The sequence below is a fragment of the Heteronotia binoei genome, chromosome 3 (genome assembly GCF_032191835.1).
Source record: "Heteronotia binoei isolate CCM8104 ecotype False Entrance Well chromosome 3, APGP_CSIRO_Hbin_v1, whole genome shotgun sequence".
NCBI lineage: Eukaryota > Metazoa > Chordata > Lepidosauria > Squamata > Gekkonidae > Heteronotia > Heteronotia binoei.
In genome coordinates, this window is record NC_083225.1 from 114,513,912 (window position 1) to 114,536,041 (window position 22,130).

At 41.3% G+C, this 22,130-nt stretch overlaps 1 protein-coding gene across 1 annotated transcript in view; it reads left to right on the top strand.

Moving 5' to 3' along the window:
- Positions 1-22,130, top strand: part of TMPRSS15 (transmembrane serine protease 15) — a 158,409-nt gene that overhangs the window by 123,512 nt on the left and 12,767 nt on the right. Inside the window, exons 15-21 of the mRNA XM_060235273.1 lie at positions 860-985; positions 3,325-3,465; positions 3,582-3,692; positions 7,297-7,429; positions 13,581-13,676; positions 17,972-18,021; positions 18,721-18,895. Coding sequence (XP_060091256.1) covers positions 860-985; positions 3,325-3,465; positions 3,582-3,692; positions 7,297-7,429; positions 13,581-13,676; positions 17,972-18,021; positions 18,721-18,895 — 832 coding nt within the window. The remainder of the gene's footprint in view (positions 1-859; positions 986-3,324; positions 3,466-3,581; positions 3,693-7,296; positions 7,430-13,580; positions 13,677-17,971; positions 18,022-18,720; positions 18,896-22,130) is intronic.

Below are 22,130 nucleotides of genomic sequence, written 5' to 3' on the forward strand. Positions count from 1 at the left end.
AAGTTCACTGGCTAAATATCTGCACAACAGATTGCTTTTAAAGGCATGGGAAACACAGCCAGTAAAAAGCTGCAAGCCCCTCATAAATATCCTTTTTGGGATATCTGCAGAAAAGCTTGTATGAACTTCATATAACTTGAAATGAATTCATTAATTGCAGTACGATTCTCTGCTACCTTTTCCAGCAATTTTCCAGTGTTTCAGCCAAAGAAAAGTATGAAAAATAGCTGTCAACAGATTTTCTTGAAACCAAGCAAGCTTGGTTGTAGCTTGAGGCAGGGTTCCAGTAGTAGCAGCTGAAAGAAGGGCCTACTAAATGTGTCAGCTTTTTTTGAGGTAGAGCAGCTGCCAGGGCCCAGTACACAGTGCTGGCATTCTTGATGGCAATGGCAACAGCACTCTCACTCCCAGGGTCCTCTCTTTCCACCCCCACACCTGCATGCACCTATCTGTTTGTGTGTTCTCCAGCGTGCAAGAACTCCGAATGCCCATGTTCAGTTGCCTGCACCACCTACACAGGGCATCAGTTTGGGTAGCATGGGTGGTCTGTTGGCCCCTGGAGGGGTAGATGTTAATGCTGTCAGCTGGGTGGAGATAGCTCATTTTCTCCCTTCTTCTGTCCCCTGGGCTGTCAGTTAAGGTGGGGTTTTGCATATGGTTGCAAAAAGCAAGGAAAGGAGCATTGATTTTGTTTAGTCACTCTGAGACTGGAAGGGAATGTTGCTACATGTGGCTGCCAGTTTGAATAAACTGCTGCTCTCATTTCATTATGTGCAGATGTTTACAAATGAGCTATATGGTTTTGTCTATAAAGCAAAGGGGGTGTTCTGTTCTTTCATTCTTAAATGTTGTTTTCTAGGTGTGTGGCATTTAAATGCTGAAAAGGGGAGAAATATACAGCTTCATTTCCAATATTTTGATCTGGAAAATATTGATGATGTTGTAGAAATAAGAGATAGTGGAGGAGCGGATTCTCTATTTTTGGGCAAGTATGATTTACTACACCATTTGGATACAGCATATAAAATTACAATGTGCAGCACTTCATTTTAGCTGAAAAGCAAAAGCCAACTGAGTTACAAAAGCCTTTAATACACCCATGGTACATTTGTTAATAATTTCTGTTGTCTGAGAATCAGGACATAGCATTGTCACTGTATTCTTAGATTTTACAATAAACTTCACAAACCAAAAATATTCTCAACAATACTACTACTGACTGCATCAGTGAAACTAGAACTGGGCTGAAGGTATCACTGTAGAAACAATTAAGTAAAATTGAACTTCCCCCCCCCCCCTCAGATTTCACTGAAACTTCCTGGTTAATTTCCATAATTCATATGGATTTTGGAGTGGCCTCTCTGGATTCCAAAATGATTTAGACACCATGATGTCAGCCATAAGACTGGTGGATGACCTCCAGCGGAATCTGGATTGAGGCGGCTCAGTGGTATTGATGTTGTTGGACCTATTGGCAGCGTTCAATATGGTTGACCATTGGTTGCTGACCCGCCATCTCGCCGATGCAGGGATTCAGGGGTTAGCCTTGCAATGGCTCTCCTCTTTCCTTGATGGTCGGGGACAAAGAGTGGCGATTGGGGGTGAACTGTCTTGGAAACACGCGCTTGACTGCGGGGTGCCTCAGGGGGCGGTGCTCTCCCTGATGTTCAACATCTACATGCACCCCCTTGCCCAGATTGCCCGGAAGTATGGGTTGGGTTGTCACCAGTACACTGATGACACCCAGCTCTATCTACTGATGGACAGCCAGCCTGACTGTGTCCCAGAAAATTTGGACCAGCACTACAAGCCGTGGCTGGATGGCTGAGGCTGAGTAGATTGAAGCTCAACCCAGCAAAGACAGAGGTTCCAGAGGTGGTCTGGAAAGGGAAATCCCCCTACCGGCATTTGACGGTGCACCACTGGCAATGACGCACAAGGTCAAGAGCTTGGGGGTGCTACTGGAGCCTGCCTTGACAATGGAGGTCCAGATAGCAGCCACTGCTAAATCCACATTTTTCTATCTTAGGCGGGCAAGGCAGTTGGTCCCCTTCCTGGAGCACGGCGACCTGGCAACAGTGATCCATGCAACGGTCACCTCGAGGGTGGACTATTGTAATGTCCTCTACATGGGGCTGCCCTTGTGCCAAACCCGGAAGCTGCAGCTAGTGCAGAATGTGGCCACCTGGCTGTTATTGGGGCTTCCCAGGTGGGAGCACATTCAGCCGGGACTACGGGAACTGCACTGGCTGACAATAGTATACCGGATTCGTTACAAGGTGCTGGTTATTACCTTTAAAGCCCTATATGGCCTAGGACCTGCCTACCTTAGGGACAGTCTCTCCCCACATGTTCCCCAGAGAGTACTTAGATTGGGATCACAAAATCTATTAGTAATCCCCAGGCCGAAGGAGGCCCGATTGAAATCAACTAGAGATAGGGCCTTCTCAATTGTAGCCCCCTGCTGGTGGAACCAACTGCCAGATGAAGTGAGGACCTTGCGGAACCTTGTGCAGTTACGCAAGGCCTGCAAGACTGTCCTCTTCCGGCTGGCATTCAATTGACTTGGCACCGGTACTTAAGAGAAGTGGAAGAAGGCCATCGCCACCAGAATAGCACCAACTCAATATTCTGTTTTTCTGTTTTAACTGTTTTAATTATTGTATATCTATTTTATTACTGAATGTGTAATTTTAATACTTATTAATTTAATTGTTGTGGGATTTTATGTTGTGAGCCGCCCCGAGCCTGCTTCGACTGGGAGGGCGGGATATAAATCAAATAAAATTAAAAAATAAAATAAAATAAATACAATGATCATAAAACAGCTTGGTGTTTGATGTGTGCAATAGTATCACCATGCCACATTGCTATGTGATGTTACAAAGCAACACATGTTCATACATATGTGAAAAATTCTAGTAATGAAGTTGCAGCTTTCTGGAACCTGACAGATCTTGTTATAGATTATAAATCCATTCCAGGAGAATTATATCCAGGAAGAAATCTATAAAGTTTATACAGATTTCAGTAAGGAAAAAATTCAGTAATGTGCAGGTTGATTGTATACAACAGTGGAGATGGAGACTGCTGGTGGAAAGAAGGAATATAGAAAATCCTTTTATTGAATAGGTTCTTTATACAAATATTTAAAGAACAAAGCAATATTTTTTTAGACTAATCTTGGAAAACCATTTCATTATGATGAAGAAAAAAAAGACAGTTTGCTATCAGATATTTTTTCCAAACTTTGATTTATAACAAAATGTCATAAATTTTCCAAATATATATATCTGACATATATCCCTTTTTCTCTATGTGTAGCTGTATATACAGGAAAATCTCCAGTACCAGATATATTCTCCACAACTCACCAGATGACTGTACTCTTCATTACTGATAAGGCTGGTACTAAGAATGGATTTTTAGCCAATTTCACTACTGGCTATCATCTAGGTGTACCAGGCAAGTTAAGCATACCTTTTAAAAAAACTTACATTGTGAATTTTTTATCCTTATATTGCAAATTCCAGAATAATCATTAAAATGCTGCTTTATGAACCATGATTTTTATTTTGCAGATTCATGTGCACCAAAATATTATCAGTGTGGAAGTGGGGAATGCATACCATTGGTTTACCTTTGCGACCAATCACAACACTGTAAAGATAATTCTGATGAAGCAGACTGTGGTAAATCCTTCTTAAACTAGGAACAAGATATCTCTATCAGCTATGTATGATACATTTGGTTAAATAAAGGCACCCAATATATAATACATCCTTAAGGATGATAATAATTTCAACATTCTTTCTCAGCTTAGAATATGATCACAGATCTTTCTCACCTAATTATGCAAAGATGAAAGAAAGTTAACTATGGGTCTATACTTGGTTGTCCCTCTCCAACTTACTTGATGATGTGTTCAGCAACCTCAACCTATATTTAAAATATATCCCTCTTTTACCACTAATTAGTTGGCCAGTGTCTATGTCATTATTTTATTTCATTATCAACATTTAGAAACTAATGGCCCAAGATCAACAAAAACAGTACAAAAGATCTGATGAAGGCAGACATGACACAATGGCAAAACCCTTTCCACGATTACTTTGGCTCACAGTGGCTTTGATTGCCCACTTCAGTAAGTCATTATAGTAGTTACTTTGGGTTCTCAGAATAGGGCCCCAAGCTGATGTTGATGGATATGGTTTGACACCACTGAAACAATTGCATAGGACATAGGTGAATCATCTAGTGTTGCATATCTAATCTAGTGTGATGTAGTGGTTAAGAGCAGCAGACTCCAATCTGGAAAACTGGGTTTGATTTCCCACTCCTACACATAGAGGCAGTTGGTGGCCTTGGGTCAGTCAAAGATCTCTCAGAGCTCTCTAAGCCCCACCTACCTCATAGGGTGTCTGCTTTGGGGAGAAGGGGGGAGGCAATTTTAAGCTGCTTCAAGATGTCTTCAGGTAGTGAAAAGGAGGGTATAAAACCAACTTTTCTTCATCATCCAAATATATAACAATTGTTAAAACAGACTAAAACAATAATTTGAACAGGCAAACTTTATTTTTTTCATTGCATTCATTTCTTTAGAATGTTTGCAAAGTATGCTTAGAACTATATTATCAGGCTTATTTTCAAGAAAATGAGATTAGGATCAAGCATAAGCCTGATAAAAATGTTTGACAGAGCATAAAACAGCTTTGGGGAGCAGCATTTGAACTGTTTCACAACACATGTGTGGGTTACTTTGACAACAGTGACAGCTGTTGTCATAGTACCATCTGTGGAGATAGTTATTTCCAAAATTAAATGTTCCATACATAACTTTGTTACAAATAAAACAGATATAATGGTCTCTGTACAACAATTCATATGCAGAACTGATGTTAAAGTGATGTTGAGGACTGGTAAAAATGAAATTGCTATTACAGAACAAGCACTGTCTGAAACATTTTTTCCCCTGTAGGTGGATGTTTAGATTTGGAGACATACTTCCTTAGTTTATGCTAGATAAATCAAAACTGTTAGTACTGAAACCCTTAGACAACTGTCGGCAGATATCTTGGACTTCATGATTAGCAGTATATGTGTCCAAAGGCAAAATATAGTTCCTCATATATCTTATTTGGCTGAATTTTTGTGTAGAAAAGCAAATGTCTTCTGTTCTGCTAATTTTTGTTAGAAAAGACAAACAAAATCACAGGCTATCCCTCACTCTACTCCAAAAACAGGAATTAACGTTATTTTTAAAGAAACACATGGGCCAATTTCGCACTAGACCTTTAATCCTGGCTTAGCCCTGTCCCCAAGCTGACATTCTAAACTAAAATCATAGAATCATAGAGTCACAGAGTTGGTTTATCTGATTCTCCGATTCTAGTGTCGAATGTCAGTTTGGGGACAGAGCTAAACCAGGATTAAAGGCCTAGTGCGAAATTGGTCATGGACATTTGTTCTATAATTTCCAAAGGATTTAAAATCTGATTAAGGGAAATTATTTATATGCTCTTATTTGAATATAAAACTGTGATCTTTACCAGTAAGTGCTGCAGTTAAGCCCAACCTGCAGAATGAGAATATGCCCCAACTGTTGTGGTTGCCCTTGGCTTCCACATTGGCCTGTGTGCACTATAGCTTTTGAGGTGAGCCTTAACACTGACCATATTTAGTTTATTAGAAGTTCCATGAATTAGAAAATTCCATTAGCGGAATTGTAATAGCCTTTATTAAGATAAATAACATAAATATTAAGATAACACAAAATAGTATGCCCTCTCACCAGGCTGGATTTTTTTTAAGGATGAGAGGGAAAAAAAGTTTGTTTTAGCCAGGGTCTTGACTTGAGAACATTTGTCTGCTCCTTTGTGGGGAGGCATTCATGCTGACCAGTTGTGATGGCAGTCTCATGTCCACCATGGAGACACTGTCATCATTTTCAACTGCAGTGCTTTGGTACTTGAAAAAGCATGCTGCAGGCCTTATCAGAAATGGGCCTCAGATCATTGTTAAATGATTAGTAAAATGGTGGCGATTTTAAAATGGTGGCAGCATTCCCATGGTGGACAGAAAGATGCCACTGCATCTAGTTTGGCCCTTAGGAGGCACTGAGCACAGGGCTGAGTTGGTTTCAGTCATCCTTTCCTTTGCAGGAAGAAGACAGTGAGAAGAATAATAGTCTCCCATTAAAATAATCCAACATCTCTCTAACACATTGAAGTCAGTGAGTTTATAAGTATCAAAGGGTGCTTAGAATGGCAATGTGTATTACACAAGAGGCAAATATTTCTTATAGGTAGTAGGTAGTCCCATGGAGTGACGTCCCATCAGGATGTTTTCTTGGCAGACTTTTACAGGGTTGTTTGCCATTGCCTTCCCCAGTTATCTACACTTTACTCCCAGTAAGCTGGGTACTCATTTTACTGACCTTAGAAGGATGGAAGGCTGAGTCAACCTTGGAACTGGCTACCTGAACCCAGTTTCTGCCAGGATTGAACTCAGGTCATGAGCAGAGCTTGGACTGCAGTACTGCAGCTTACTGCTCTGCACCACGAGGCTCAAAAAATATCTCTTAAGCTGTATGCTAAAAGTGATTAAAGGAAAGGATTTTACACAAATCTCAAGTTTTTCAGGAGCAACCATGGTAGTAGTGGTAACCATTTATATTGTGGTATGGGTAATGAATATATAGTAGCCCCATGGTGCAGAGTGGTAAAGCTGCAGTACTGCAGTCCAAGCTCTGCTCATGACCTGAGTTTGATCCTGGCAGAAGCTGGGTTCAGGTAGCCGGCTCATGGTTGACTCAGCCTTCCATCCTTCCAAGGTCAGTAAAATGAGTACCCCCGGCTTGCTGGGAGTAAAGTGTAAATGACTGGGGAAGGCAATGGCAAACCACCCCATAAAAGTCTGCCAAGAAAACATCCTGATGTGATGTCACCCCAGAGTCAGAAACGACTGGTGCTTGCACAGGGGATTACCTTACCTTTATGGGTAATGAATATGTATCCAGAATGGCTTTAGATATATTTTAGGGGCAGAGTACAAACACATTATTTTCACAGTCTTGGGGAATATATATGATGAGTTTCACAATTGTATTTTCTGTTATGTGGTACCTTAAAAATTATTGATGACACTAAAAGGCTGGAAGGGGTCAGGACCTCTGAGAGGACCTGTTTCTGTTGAGGTTTTATTTTTTCTTAATTAACATAAGCTACTCTGAGTCTTATTGATATAAGTAGGACATAATTTTAAATAAATAAATATTTATATTTATTTTATTGACAGTGCACTTGCTTAATGGTTCTCTGAGCCTCAATGGAGTGGTTCAATTCAGGATTGAGAATAACTGGTATATAGCTTGTGCAGATTCTTGGACTGAGCAATTATCAAGCAGTACCTGCCATTGGTTGGGGTTAGGGTAAGTCATGTGGCTGAATGAGTTTTCATTTCTTTGTTTGCAGAGCTCACTTGTATATTATGCTTTATAGCTACATAGAGCATTGTGTTTGGCCAGCTTTACAAAAATGCAGTGTGCTCATATTAAGGACTGTGCAATTGTGCAAAAATGCAGTGTGCTCATACTAATGATTTTGCAATATTTTCAATGACATATTATAAATGATGGTAAGGATATTCAAAGGAATACTGCTCATGAGGTCACATTTCCCTCTTTTCTTTCCTTGGTTAATCATTCGCACTTTAGTTAACAGTCTATATATTGAATAAGTCTTCGACTTGCATTGCCTACTAGCATTATCACTTTTGACCAAAAAGCAGAAATTCTGTTGGAAACTAGAAAGTCAAGGAAGATCCCTTGAAAATATACTAATAGGTGCAGGACAGTGCCTTAATTTCCAGTGACTTTATTTCCAAATGAATTAATGATAAGGCCTGTTGTGAAGATAAATACAATGGGTTCTAGAAAGAGGATCTGGGTGAGTGCCACAGTGACCAAAAACTCAGGCCTTCTTCCCTGACTGATATCCCATACAACCTCCAAATTTCTCCCCCCTGAAGGTGGTAACAGAGACATCAAAGATCAGACGCCACAGAGAAGGCTGCCACTCTGTGAGCCTCCAAGCACACTGATGCAAAATTCTCCCACAGGCACACCCCCCATTTCTCCTTAGCTAATCTCCCTTATGCCTAGATACTATTGGGTACATGTGAAGCTGCCTTATATGGCTATTTCATAGATGAGTCAATTATGGGGACCATTCTCAAACAGAGACCTCCTTTTGGTGTGATGGATGAGGGTTGCCTGCTTTTGGTGTGATGGATGAGGACACACACATGATAGAGTGTGTGATTCGTACACATGGCTTGATGATGCATCATCAATTGGTGCTGCTGCCCTACACTAAATCAGATGATTGATCCATCAAGGTCAGTATTGTCTACTCAAACTGGCAACAATTCACCTACTGCCTGGTCCTTTAACTGCACACACCAGGGTAGGACTGTAAAAAAAAAAATTGGTAATATCTGGATTCGGAAATATTCAGAAATAAATTTTTCGGTATTCCAGATATTACCGAATACTGGTAATACAGAGATATTCGAATATATACGGTATTTGGCTGCATTATACCCTATGGGCAAATGAAGTCAATGGCAAAATAGGGTACATTGGAAGCTGCCTGAAGGGGAGGGGATTTGAGGGAAAGCCCCCAAAGTTGCAGGGAACCTGCAGGGGACTCTCCCCTACAAAACCCCCAAGTCCCAAAATGATTGGGCCAGGGGGTCCCTGTCCATGGGCTCCCCAAAAGGCCCATTGTTACCAATGCTGAGGAAAGCCCAATTAGCTGTGGGAAAAGTGCTGTAGGAAAAGTGGGGATTGAGGGAGAGCCCCCAAAACTGCTGGGCAGCTTCAGAGGTCTCCCCCACATGCAACTCCCATGACCCAAAAAGACTGCACCTATCTGTGGGCACCCCAAAAGGAACACAGTTCCCAATGGTGAAAAAAAAAACCAATTAGCCATTTCCCCCACTGTAATTATCATGGAAAAAGTGGCTCTGGGAAGCAGGGGTTTTTGAGGAGAGCCCCCAAAACTACTGTGCAGCTTCAGGGCACTGTCCCACACAAAACCCACAAGGCCAAAAAAAATTGGACTACGGAGTCAAATTCCTGGGGCACCCAAAGCCAAACCTAACTTCAAATCAGAGAATCTCTATAGAACCCCGATGCACCAAATCCATTTATCTACTCTATACATCTTGGCACCAATATAAATCCAGTTGCCAACTTCAGTGCCAAACAAAACACAATCTGTTCAAGGTCTGCACTGCAGACCTGGCTGCAGCAAACCCAGATACCAGCTCTCCAACCCTGCCCCAAACAACGCGAGGAGAGTTGGCCAAGCACAACAAGGTTCTGGGTCTCTGCCAGATGCCAGCTTCCCTGCCACAGAACACACAATCTACAGATGCCAGCTCTCCAGCCCTGCTCCCCAAAATGCAGGGAGAGTTGGCCATGCACACCAAGCATGTTGGTTCTGAGTCTCTCAGCCAGATGCCAGCTTCCCTGCCACAGAACACACAATCTACAGATGCCAATTCTCCAGCCCTGCCCTAAACAACACAATTCCCAAACAACAAAAGCAGTGGATCATACCTAGCTCCACGTCTGTATCTGACACAAAGCAAGAAGCATTTAGACTTATCTTGGGTGATGGACGGTTGGCTGGTCTAGGCTCTTTGGCATTATCCAGAGTGCACCACAAGGGGGCGAGCCAGAGTTGCACCCCAAATGAGGGAGATGTCTGGGATGCCCTCAGAGAGTGAGAGGGAGGGAACTGTTCCCCCTCTCACAGCAGCAATACACACCAGCCATCAGTGTCCCATTATGGGAACTTTTGCCAAGGTGTGGCTGCCCTCCTCATCACAGGCCCCCATCTTTCACCTCCAATGAAGAAGAAACAGAAGGAAAAGAAGATATGGAAGAAAAGAATAGAAAAAAGACGTTGGATTTCCCTCCTTGGTCATCATGATCATGTTTGTGCCACCATCTTTTTGTAAGTGGGTTGTCCAGGTGTTGGAATGGGTGGGAAACGGGTAAAGCTCTATCGACCTAGGCAATGATGGCATGAAGGATGCTTCACTCACCCCTTAGCTGTCTTCCACCTACAGCTGAAAATGCTGGCTCCCCTCCCCTCCACATGTATGTGTGTGTGTACCCAAGTTGGTGGTGGCTCAAAGCCCTGAAAGGAGCCCAGAATGGAGATAAAGAAGAATAATTATGGGGGGCACGGGGGGGGGGCAATGTCAGCAGTTACACAGATGCTGAAGCTCAATTTCTTTTGTTTGTGTGCATTTTCACTTTTGTGGGGACGGGGGGGGATGGATATGGGATCAGTGTTGCACATTTGGGATGATTGAGGGGTTTTTTTGCCTGGCTGGTTGTGTTATGGTATACTATATAGTGTGCAGCTCAAAGTGGCCATTTTCTGTAAGGGAATTGATCTGACTTCAGCTTTCTATCTTCCCTCGCACAGCCTGTACCTAGGAGAAGTACAGTCTTTCTTCACAGTGTGGACCAAAGCATGAGGGCAGCGACGATAACAGGGTATAATGACACAGAGTCCACCTTCCAAAGCAGCCATTTTCTCCAGGGGAAGTGATCCAGCCCTCACCTGGAGATTGGCAACAATGCTTCTCCAGGATAAAACTGCCTTAGAGGGTGGTTTCTATAGCATTCTATTCTACTCTCCTTTTACTGACAGAAGCAACCTTGTCTGTCCTGGGGCAAGGCTGAGGGGAGGAGTGACAGGAAAGAGGTGGTTGCCATGGCCTCTGAGGAAATGCTCCCAGTGGGGCCAGGCCTTGCTGCCTAGTCACATTATGGCAGCAGTGGCTCTCTGGCTATTTTGGCAGCCTTTAGAGGCTGTGTGTCCTGGGACGCCATCTGTGTGGACCATTGATGGGGCGGCAGAGGTCTGTTGCCAGCAACATCTGTGACACCTTTCGTGAGGCTGCAGTATAGTGGCAGCTCTTTCTGCAGCCAGTTGGCAAAGAGGACACAGAGAAGAAGAAGAAGAAATTGGATTTATATCCCACCCTCCACTCTGAATCTCAGAGTCTCCGAGCGGCTCACAATCTCCTTTATCTTCCTCCCCCACAACAAACACCCTGTGAGGTGGGTGGGGCTGAGAAGACTCTCACAGCAGCTGCCTTTTCAAGGACAACCTGTGCCAGAGCTGTGGCTGACTCAAGGCCATTCCAGCAGGTGCAAGTGGAGGAGTGGGGAATCAAACCCAGTTCTCCCTGATAAGAGTCCACACACTTAACCACTACATCAAACTAGACATTGGATATATGTCTATCTCTGAGGTAAGACTGCTTTGGTGGTTTGTTCAATATTCCTGGGCCTTCCACAGGTGGAAACAGGGAAGTCAGCCATTGGGAGGCCAGTCACCGACTTAGCCGTGAGAATAGGCAGTGAAATAAAATGTATCTGCCAAAGCCATCCAATTTGGTGATCAAATCAGACAGCAATTAAGTTGCAAGGCCACAAGAGGGCCTGGTGCACCAGTGGTGTGCCAGCATGCTTCTGTCACTTCCAGCTAAAATAGGAAGTGACATGTTTAGATACTCAAGGATGTATTTAAAAATTATAGTTTTGCCACAGAATTTTTGTAAAAAACTAAAGCATCCCCATTTCACTTTTTTTTTTGTTTTGTTAGAGGGATGTAAGCACACTGGCATGATGCTGGCACACACTACTTTCCTCCCTCTTCCACTGGTACCTCAGGAACCATCAGGCAACAATCCTGACCACTATGAGGACACTATAGCCGGAGACTCTCAGCTCTACATGGCAAACAGTAAAAAACCAAAAAAAAGGGGGGGGTGGTAATTCAAAATTTGAATGTCAGGGACTTGGTTGAGTTTTAGATTTGTAATTCAGAAACAGCCAAGTGGTTTTCTTGTTAGAATTGTCATTGCTAATGAATGGTCAGTTACTAAAATCATATACATGTATCCAAATATATATTAATATAATTACTTATATCTATTTACAGGTTAACATATATTCATGTATTCATATCTATATTTCTACCTGTATTGTTTTATATATAATTATGTATGTAACTATCCACATATATTCATGATTGTATTAATCTTTGCCTTTTTATACCAGCATTGATTAACCTTATAGTATAATATAGAATAGTATGGGGTTCCAATTGATTGTAGATTATTGTGGGAAGCCTGACCCTAATCTTGTCGCCCTGGGAATGAGAGATAGGTACCAACTGAAAGATGTCTGCAGAACTGGAATGTGACCTTGGGAAAAAGCAACACCATTGTGTGGGAATTAATTCAAAGATTTTTAGGCAGCAGAAGTTCAGGCGGGAAAGTTGATGGGCCATTAATCTGTAGCCTGTGTCTGAACTGTGACTTTTGGTTATAATCAGTCTGGCAAGACAGTAGTCTTGCATGCACATGCAGATGCTACAAGTGTTTGCTAAAAGATTCTTCATTAAAAGTTTCATTTGCATTTACTCAACACGTTTTGTGACAGATTCTGGCAAAACCATACATTGACTCACATGTAGGCCAGGGCAGTCTAAGGTGGTATGTTGATCTGATGATCGTGTTTGCTGCAAAGTTCTCAGCATGCCTGCACATTGTCACATTCTCAGGGTGAAGGCAGGCAGGAGTCCAAAGCCAGTCCAAGGTCAAAGTCCAGAAAGTCAAGCAGGAGCCAAGTCACCAATGCAGAATCACAAACCGGAATCAGAAGTCAATGTCCAAAAGCCAAAAGGTCAGGGTGCCAAGGAAATCAAGCAAGTCAGGATCAAGAGTCAGGAAGGAGCGTGGATGCAAGCCAGAGAATAGACTTGTTGCTTCCACAAGGTTACCAGGTCGTGGGTGGGAGCTATATGGGAGTCTCAATTAACCTGCTCCCTGGGTGGCAATGATTCTGCTAGAACTCAGGGCTGAGAGATCTGAAGCATTGGCATGCCTCATGTCTTCGCTCTGAAAGTTCTTTCCAGAGCCTGCTTCGAACTCTTGAGATGGGAGGAGGAGAGCTTGGAGGAGACTGATCGTCAATAGCTGGAGAGTGATTGATGTGCCAGCTGCTGTTTGTTCTGCTGAGGAACTGGCTGGCAACACTTCCAGGTCTGTTAACCCTTCCAGCTCCTCCTCGTCAGGGCTCATGACACACATAAGCATAAGGAAAAACAAAAATGTATCTAAGCTCAGATAGAATTTTGGTATAGGGGTACAGTAAACTGGGTAAAATATAGAACGAATTGTCCATGCTGACTCAAAGTGTTGTGAATGACTCTAAAGCAGCTGCTGCAATGAAGTATGAATCATCAACAATAACCCATGTTGCCAGGCATATGCAGATAACCCAAGACACCCATATATTTCTTCACAAATGGTTCCCCAAAGCTGGTTTTGGCTCAATACTTCTCTTTGAGCAAACAAGGTAAAACCCACTGGTAGATCTAAACAAAGACAATTTCTACAAGTCAAGATAATCTGTGTCAATTAATTGTTTTTTTCTAGTATATTTAGTATTTTTCTAGTATATTACAAACTGTTTTTCCTTGTAGAACTATGAATACATCGTTTCCTTTACGTTTTGATGGAAATGGGCCCTTTGTAAATGTCACAAAGGCAATCAACAACAGTTTGATATTAACACCAATGTAAGTGATTACAGAAGATTTAAAAATTATGATGAGTTGTACTGAAAATATATTTATTTAATTAAGTTCAGTATGTTACCTTATCCTTTTACATTTTATCCAAGAATGGTACATAAATATCATACAGACAAGAATCAGAATAACAGATCGTTTCTGAGCAAAGACACTTTAATTTTCCATCCTAGGATTGTGTAGTGGCTGCCAATAGGGAGGGATGGGTCAAACTACCATACATTTGCTATCCTTGCTGCGGCTTCCATTCCACATAATCAATTGCTAAGAGCAAAAGAAAACGGAGAGATATCCGTTTTCTATTTGTATCCATTTAGTCATTCCTTTATGTAACTTTTATTTTGTTAGCCACCTTGAGCAGATATAAATCATATATCAAATCCAGAGCTATATTTATTAAATACTGAACACTGTGTAATGAAAAACAATGCTTAAACCGGCATTTCCCAATGGCAGGGTCACGGCCTGGCACCGGGGCACCCAAGCCTCGATCCTGAGTCATGAAGCCTCCTTCCCCCCGACGTCCCCCCACACCTCTCCCTCACGGCATTGCACCAGCCCCCACGCCTCCTCCTCCCTCCCTTCCCCACCCCAGGTCAATTTTGGGCTGTGTAAAGCCCTCCATCCCCCTTCCCCACCGACCACCTCGTCAGCGGGAAAAATGGTGCGATCCGAGAACTAACTTGTTGCTCAGGCAGGCCAGCAGCAGATGGAAGGGACAGCGTCCGAAAAGGGTGCCATGAGTGTTCCCACCCCCACACTTCCTGGGTGAGAAGGAAGTATGGGGGCAGGAACAGTCGTGGTGCCCTTTTTGTGGCCTGCCTGAGCAACAAATCAACCCTTGGAGAGCGCAGTTTCCACCACTGACGAGATGGTCGGCGGGGGAGGGGAACGGAGGGCTTTACACAGCTCGAAATTGACCTGGGGTGGGGAAGCAAGGGAAGAGGAGGCATGGAGGCCTGAGCAATGCCATGGTGGGGGCAAACTTGGTCTGACTTCCTCCTGGCCAGAGTCAGAGGTTTAAAAGGTAAGTTGCTCCCAGACCATTTCTTTCCCGTTTCCTTTTCTTTTCTTTTCTTTTCTTTTCTTTTCTTTTCTTTTCTTTTCTTTTCTTTTCTTTTCCTTTCTTTTTCTTTCTTTCTTTTGTCCCTCCTTTCTTTCACTCCTTCCCTCCCTTTTCCTTCCTTCCTATTTCCTTTCCCTTTCTCTTTTTCTCTCTATTTGTTTCCAACTCTCTCTCCTGCCTTCCTTTCCTCTCTTTCATTCATTCATTCTTTCTATCAGTCTTTTTCCCTATTTGCTTTATTTCCCACTCCCCTTCCTCTCTCTCTTTCTCTCTGTCAGTCTTTTCCCCTATTTGCTTTATTTCCCACTCCCCTTCCTCTCTCTCTTTCTTGCTGTAAGTCTTTTCCCCTCTCCTTCCTTGCTTCCTTCCTTCCTTGCTAATCTGAGTAGAGTGGGGTGAGAGGGTGGGGGAAGAATCTTGAAATGCCCTGCTATTTCATGTTTCCCCAGCACTGCCATTGCATTTCTTCCTTCCTTCCTTCCTTCCTTCCTTCCTTCCTTCCTTCCTTCCTTCCTTCCTTCCTTCCTTCCTTCCTTCCTTCCTTCCTTCCTTCCTTCCTGTGTGGGGAGAGAAGCTTGAAATGCCCTGCCATTTCATGTTTTCCCAGGCTGAGAGCATTTTATATTTTTAGTTTCCTGCTGTGTGATCCTTGTGCTTTTTCTTGATGTTTTATTTTTAAAATTGCATTGCAAAATCCCACTATTCTCCTACCTTTCTTAAACAAAATATTGCAAGTTTTAGGCTTGTTTGTACATCACTTCCTGTCTCCTGGCTCCAACCCCAAAGTCTCCTTGCTCCACCCCCAAATTTTAATGGGCCGCGAAGGAGAAAAATAACCGGGCCACCGAGGGGGGAAGTTTGGGAAACCCTGACTTAAACTATCAGAGACTTGGTGTATATATTCTTTTGTCTCTAAGAAATCTTGGGTCGTTCATAGGTCATTATATCAATTATGTAAAAGATGTGTGCTATGTGTGCTTATGTGTATACTAGATATACTCTAGATATACTCAGCAAAAATTTTCAGTGATACTAATACTGAAGTACAAATTTTAATGATACAGATTTTAATATTTCTATATTGTAATTTTCATTATCTTAGGATCATTGTCTTTTATCATGGATTATTAAAATATTATTGCTTATTGTGTAAATTAATAAATAATAAATTGTAAAGAAAGCATTTCAGTTTTTCTTTTGTGTAATTATACGGTAGCATTTTATCCATGATGCATAGTGATATTTAGCTGATCCATGATGTTTTTAACTGCTGGCACAAGGACTGCCTCAGAAGTTCAAGTGAATTACAAACTAAGGAAGTATTATTCAAGATGCTGAATTATACAAATGAGGGACAAAATTATACAAAGATCAATCAGATCTTTGTCTTCTGCTGTTCTAGAATCTGTCTTCTTTTTACTCAGTCAAATATTTCTAAATCTGGCCAAGATAAACATGGAAGAGCAGAGTAATATCACTGAAAATTATTTTCCTCAACTATCATGCTACCTTTTTAAAAGAAAATCTTTGGCCATTCTGATCTCTAATGGCAACTGAATGTGTAAACACATAAGAAAGCAATACAGTTGTCTTTTGAGCAATCTGGAATATAAATTGTTATCCAAAGGAAACTTGACTGGGGATGTGCAGTTACTTTTTCTTATTTTTTTGGTAGAATTCCGATCATTATTATGGATGCTTGTATAAATAGGATATGAAATCCAGTGAGTAAGAAAACACTGTAACTACTCTTTCAGCTATAGAAGATGAAAATCTCCATTTTGTTTTATGTCTGGAAAGAACTTATGTGCATCAGAAACCCAGGTCACAAAAGGTCACAGAAACGTGTGTGATAGTAATGCTTAACAAGAATATAGTTACCAACACAGAATGGCCTCTGGTTGTGGGCACATTCTTAGATGCCATTGAATGTGCAGCTGGCCAGTCCTTTATCTTTCAAGTGGAAATGAAACTTGACATTTTCTGGTCAGTCTAAGGCAAAGCTCCCTTGGAAAAATAGGCAGAGTGCTGGAACTCAGAATTCTTTAGTGTGGGTGGAAAATTCCAGCTTCTTCAGTACAGATGTGTTACCATTCAGCACTGACTGTTGATCTCTCACTTGCTGTCTGCTTTCTTGAAAGTACTATTATAGACCATCTTCTCTTCATTCTCCCTTCCTTCATACTGTTTAACAGTACTGTCCAAAGAAAAGTTATGCCCTTCTATGCCCATTGCCTTCATTGTACTTTATAAGGGTGTAACTCTGTTTAGGGCTGTAGTGCTAAACTCTACCCATTTTCTGAGGATGGTGATTATAAAAAATTAAGTTCACATAGGCACTTATCTCTCTCTGTGTGTGTGTGTGTGTCTCTCTCTCTCTCTCTTTTTTTTGCAAGTGGTTCTTCACTACAGAACATTTTGTTCTAGTGCTAAGCACTTGCACTCAATGCTATCTTTCAGTAAGTCAAAAAATACCATTTGCCAGAAGAACATGTTCTGAAGTGCTCTTCCTGCCTGTGATGCACTTTATTCTATTGTTCTTTGTTTTGTCAATTTTATTGCATTGTTTTTAGTTCTAAATTGTAAGTTTTTATTGTTGTTCAGTTTATGTTGTGATCCATCCTGAGCCCGTTTATGGGAAAGGGCAGGATATTAGCCAAATAAATAAATAACAAATGAATGAATGAATGAATGAATGAATGAATGAATGAATGAATGAAGAAGTACCTTGGCTACATGTGAGGAAACTGACCTAAGCCATAGCATTTCAGCCAATATACTTCTTATTAAATATATTTAAAAAACAAAACCTGCTTCCAAGATGCCAACATGGAACAGAAGTCATGTTGATATTTCTTCTAATTGTCTCTATTCCATCATCTTTTGGTGTTGATCTCCCTGTCATGCTTTCATCACATGGTATGTTACATCATATTATTTTTTGTTTGGTATGTTTAAAAGACTTCCAAAATATGTTGCATCAGCAGATTTGCCAGTAAGGGATAAACAAAGAGGTCAGTGGTCTAGCTATTTTTCCAGGGCCCAGCACATACAGATCCCAACATCCTCACCAGTCTATGGCCAAAGTGATACACAGCTTACCTTTTACAACAAATACTAAACCATAGTTTAGGAAAGCCCTGTTTTGAATAAACTATCTTGTAATCTCAAATGGTCTGCAAATACCTCAAATGAAATGACTGTTCTCTCATTCTAGGAAACTGTGTCACAATAATTTGGTGATTCACCTGCAATGTAATGATAAATGTAAGTCTATACAAAAGAGAAAATGATCAGAGTCAACCAACATGCATTTTTCTGGTAACAACATTTTGCAATAAATAAAATAGTTGAACATAACTATTTGAACATTGAATATAAATAAAATAGTTATAACAATTGCTATGAATCTTATTCCTAGGTCTTAGTTCAGACTAGCAAAAGGTATCCGGATAAAATAGTATTTCAGTAGTTCTGAAAGATGCTCAGTCTCATGATCTATGGAAACTCTGGTAAAAAGAAACCTCACTGTTTTGAAAAATGTCTCTCTTTTCTATCTGCATGTATGATAAACTGAAAAAGGATACTCTTGATAACCCTTGAGATCATAATTGACTACAAAGACAATCTTAGCCACAGTGACCCCATGCTATTATAAACATAGTATTTTAAAATTAAATTAACATATATTAAATTATCTGTATCAGGTTATTATAGATATTTGTGTGACTGGAAAGATGTCAGTAATGTCACTTGATAATCATTTTTCTTCATAACAAAAAGGGGAAGAATATTTGTTTGCACTATCTGTTTCTAGATTGAAAGCATAGAAGAGTGAAAGAACAAATGAAACTTCCATGCCTAAACAGCTCTGATTTTTGAAAGGTTATTATAATTCTAGATTCTATACCCTTCTTACAAAATGTTGTGCTTTTGAGTTCAATATTGTTTCCTTTTCACCCATAGCATGCGGGAAAAGACTGGTTATTCAAAAAAGCGGCACAAAGATTGTTGGTGGCACCAGTGCTTGTGAAGGTGCTTGGCCTTGGGTAGTGTCATTACATTTTAATTCCAGACCAATCTGTGGAGCGTCACTTGTCAACAATGAATGGCTTGTCTCAGCAGCACATTGTGTATATGGGTAATTTTCCTTATTTCCTTAATTTTGCATGTAAACTGTTCTCTTTCTTCTGTTGTTATCTGCTTGTTAGGTTTATCTGCTTTAATTGACTAAGTAGCATCATGATATATAGTTTATGGATGGCCACAAGGTCATTCTCTAAGCAATATTAAGGAAAAAAAAAAACAGAGACAACTGTGCTTTTGCCCCTGCAGGGCAAGCTACAATTTGGTATTGTGGGGATGATTTGCTTTGGCAAACAAGAGAGGAAAGATTTTCCCCACCCAAGCACTGTAGACCTACTATGAAAGTGCAATTTATATACCAGTTCCTATTTTGTGACTGGCTCTACGCACCATTTTGTGATTCACTCCACACATAGAGGCACTATTTTGTGATCGGTAGTTCCCAGGCTCTTAAAAAAATAATAACTAGCTACCCAAAATGTAAACTGTGTCTTTCCTTGGTCTCTTTGCATCATTCACCATCCTAGAGACCCTGAGTTGGGTGGAAAGGCAGCATAGGAATATTCTAGATAAATAGATAAAATAGATAAAATCTGACAGTATATAGTTAAATGCAATTGCTATCCACAAACAAGATTCTGACACCTCAAACTCAGCAATGTGCATCCTTGGTAGCCACCGGCTTGGCCCGGAGGGTGCGAGCCGGGGCCTCTGATTTGGCCAGCTTGGTCTGTGGAGGAGATGGAATGGCTGGTTGGTCATTGGGACTGTAGTCCTTGACCTTGTCACCCAGGGTTGCACGGGACCTTAGCTGGAGAGAAATTGCTGACTGATCCCAAAGTGCCGATCAGTATTTCCCTGGGCATGGGCCAAAAGAACTAAGCATTGATGCAATCCTTCCTAGGTGGCAGGTGAAAAGAAGACAAGGAAGCATTAAAAGGTTTCTAGGAGAAGAAATGGCCACAAGAACTAAGCATTGATGCAAACCATCCTGAGTGGCTGGTGAAAAGAAGACAAGCAAGCATTTAAATGGTTTCAAGGCAAAAAAATTACTTAATAAAAAAAGGTTTCTAGGAGAAGAGAATGAGGAATTGTGGTGGGAATACAATGAAACTGAGGTACCCCCTCCAAATCCTTGCAGCTTCTCCACTGCATGACTGGGCCTGGACCAGTAGTGGGCACAGCATGACTGGACACAGAATGGCACCTAGTACCAGACAACTAAGTTATAGTTTTCCCAAGAGAAGTAGGCAGGGAGAATATGAGGCTTGCCAGGAGGGTTTGCCATTTATTCCTCCTCTTTGCTTCCTGTTATTTGACCAATTTTTAATTCATAAGAGAACCTGTCCTCTTATCTCATGACTGCTAAATTTATTCAGAAGTCTTTGGTAAGGTACCTTATCAAAAGTCTTTTGAAAATCCAAATATATAATGCCTACTATGTCTCTGTTGTCTACATGCTTGTTCACCTTCTCAAAGAACTTCGCCTTTGCAGAAACCATGTTGATATTTCTGCAGCAGGCTTTTTCCTCTGTGTGCCTAATAATTCTATCTTGTATTACAGTCTCTACTAATTTGCCTGGGACAGATGTTAGGCTGATTGACCTGTAATTTCCTGGTTGCCCTCTGGATCCCTTTTTGAAAATTGGTGTCACATTTGCTACTCTCCAGTCTTCTGGTACAGTGGCTGAATTTAGTGATAGGTTACATATGGATTAGTAGGTCAACTATCTCACATTTGATTTCCCTAAGAATTCTCAAGTGTATGCCATCAAGACATGGGGACATATTGGTTTTCAGTTTCCCCAGTAGGTCTAACACTTTGCCTCTGGTCACCTCAGTTTGATTCAGATCTTCAGACTCCTTTCTTGAAAATAGTGGCTGTGGCTTGGGTATATGCCCCACATTTTCCATCATGAACACAGAAGCAAAAAATTCACAGAGCTTCTCTTCCATATTTCTATCTTCCTTTAGCAATCCCTTTATTTTTTTGACATTCAAAGACCCAACTGCTTCTCTGGCTGGTTTCCTGCTTCAGGTATATTTAAAAAAATGTTTATTGTTTGTCAATGCTTTTAGCAACCTGCTCCTCAGAAATCTCTTTTTTGTATGTCTGATTATTGACTTACACTCCTTTTGCTAGAGCCTGTGCTCCCTCCTGTTAAATTAATTGGGGCAGACTTTCCACTTTTTAAAAGAAGCCTCTTTACTTTTTATAGTTTCCTTGACTTGTGTTCTTAACCATGCAGACGTTCTTTTAGACTTGGCAGTGCCTTCCTTAACCTGGTAAGTCAATTCTATCTGAGCTTCAATTAGTGTGGTTTTAAGTAGCTTCCAAGCATCCTGTAGCCCATCTCCCTCCTACCCCATCTTCTAGCCCAACCTCCCTCCTTGGTACTGGGGTTCAGCTACCAGTTCCAAACCCCTATATGAGACATGTATTCCCTTAGGGAATTCTTCTCTGTATTGGCTCTGCTATCCCAGCACAGATGCCCAATGAAGATCATTCTCTGTTCTATCTCAACATTTTCACTTATGCTGCCTTCTCCAACTTCCAACAAGCCTTTCTGGATTCCAGTCACCAGGACAGTCTCATATGTCTTATTGTCTCTGACTTTCCCTTTCCAATTCCTCTTTAGAGTAGTAGCATTTACTTAAGCTGGGATTCAGTAGATGCTTGGATTTGTAGAACATTTATTTTTTGTGTTTGTGTGTGTGTGTTTTCAGCTCTATATTCAATTTGTTCTGACCTGAATGGCCCAGGCTAGCTCTATTTCATTAGATCTTGGAAGCTAAGCAAGGTTGGCTCTGTTTAGTACTTGGATGGGATACCACCAAGGAAGTCCAGGGTCTCTGTAGAGACAGGCAATTGCAAACCACCACTGAACAGCACTTCCCTTGAAAACCCTGTGGGATTGCCATAAATTGGCTGTGACTTGATGACACATTCCACCACCACTGCCATTCAATTTATTTCTAAGAATCTGCACACCCCTTTATGAGGCATTAAATACAATTTTGGACCCCAATGGTCTCAGTATTGATTGCCCTGAGTACAAGCATGTAGATTTCTGATACATTAAATGGGGGTGTTCCTATAGTCAGGATAGATAAATTTATGGGCTATTTGAATAACTGTCTCCAGCTCCTTCTTATTTGCATCACAGTTCCTGGTTCCCATTTCACCCTTACCTTTGTTGATCTTTCCCTGACTCATTGCCTTTGTCTTACATTTCACTGTCTCACATCCTGCTGGCTCTCGGTCCATATACTGCTTGAATCCCCACCTC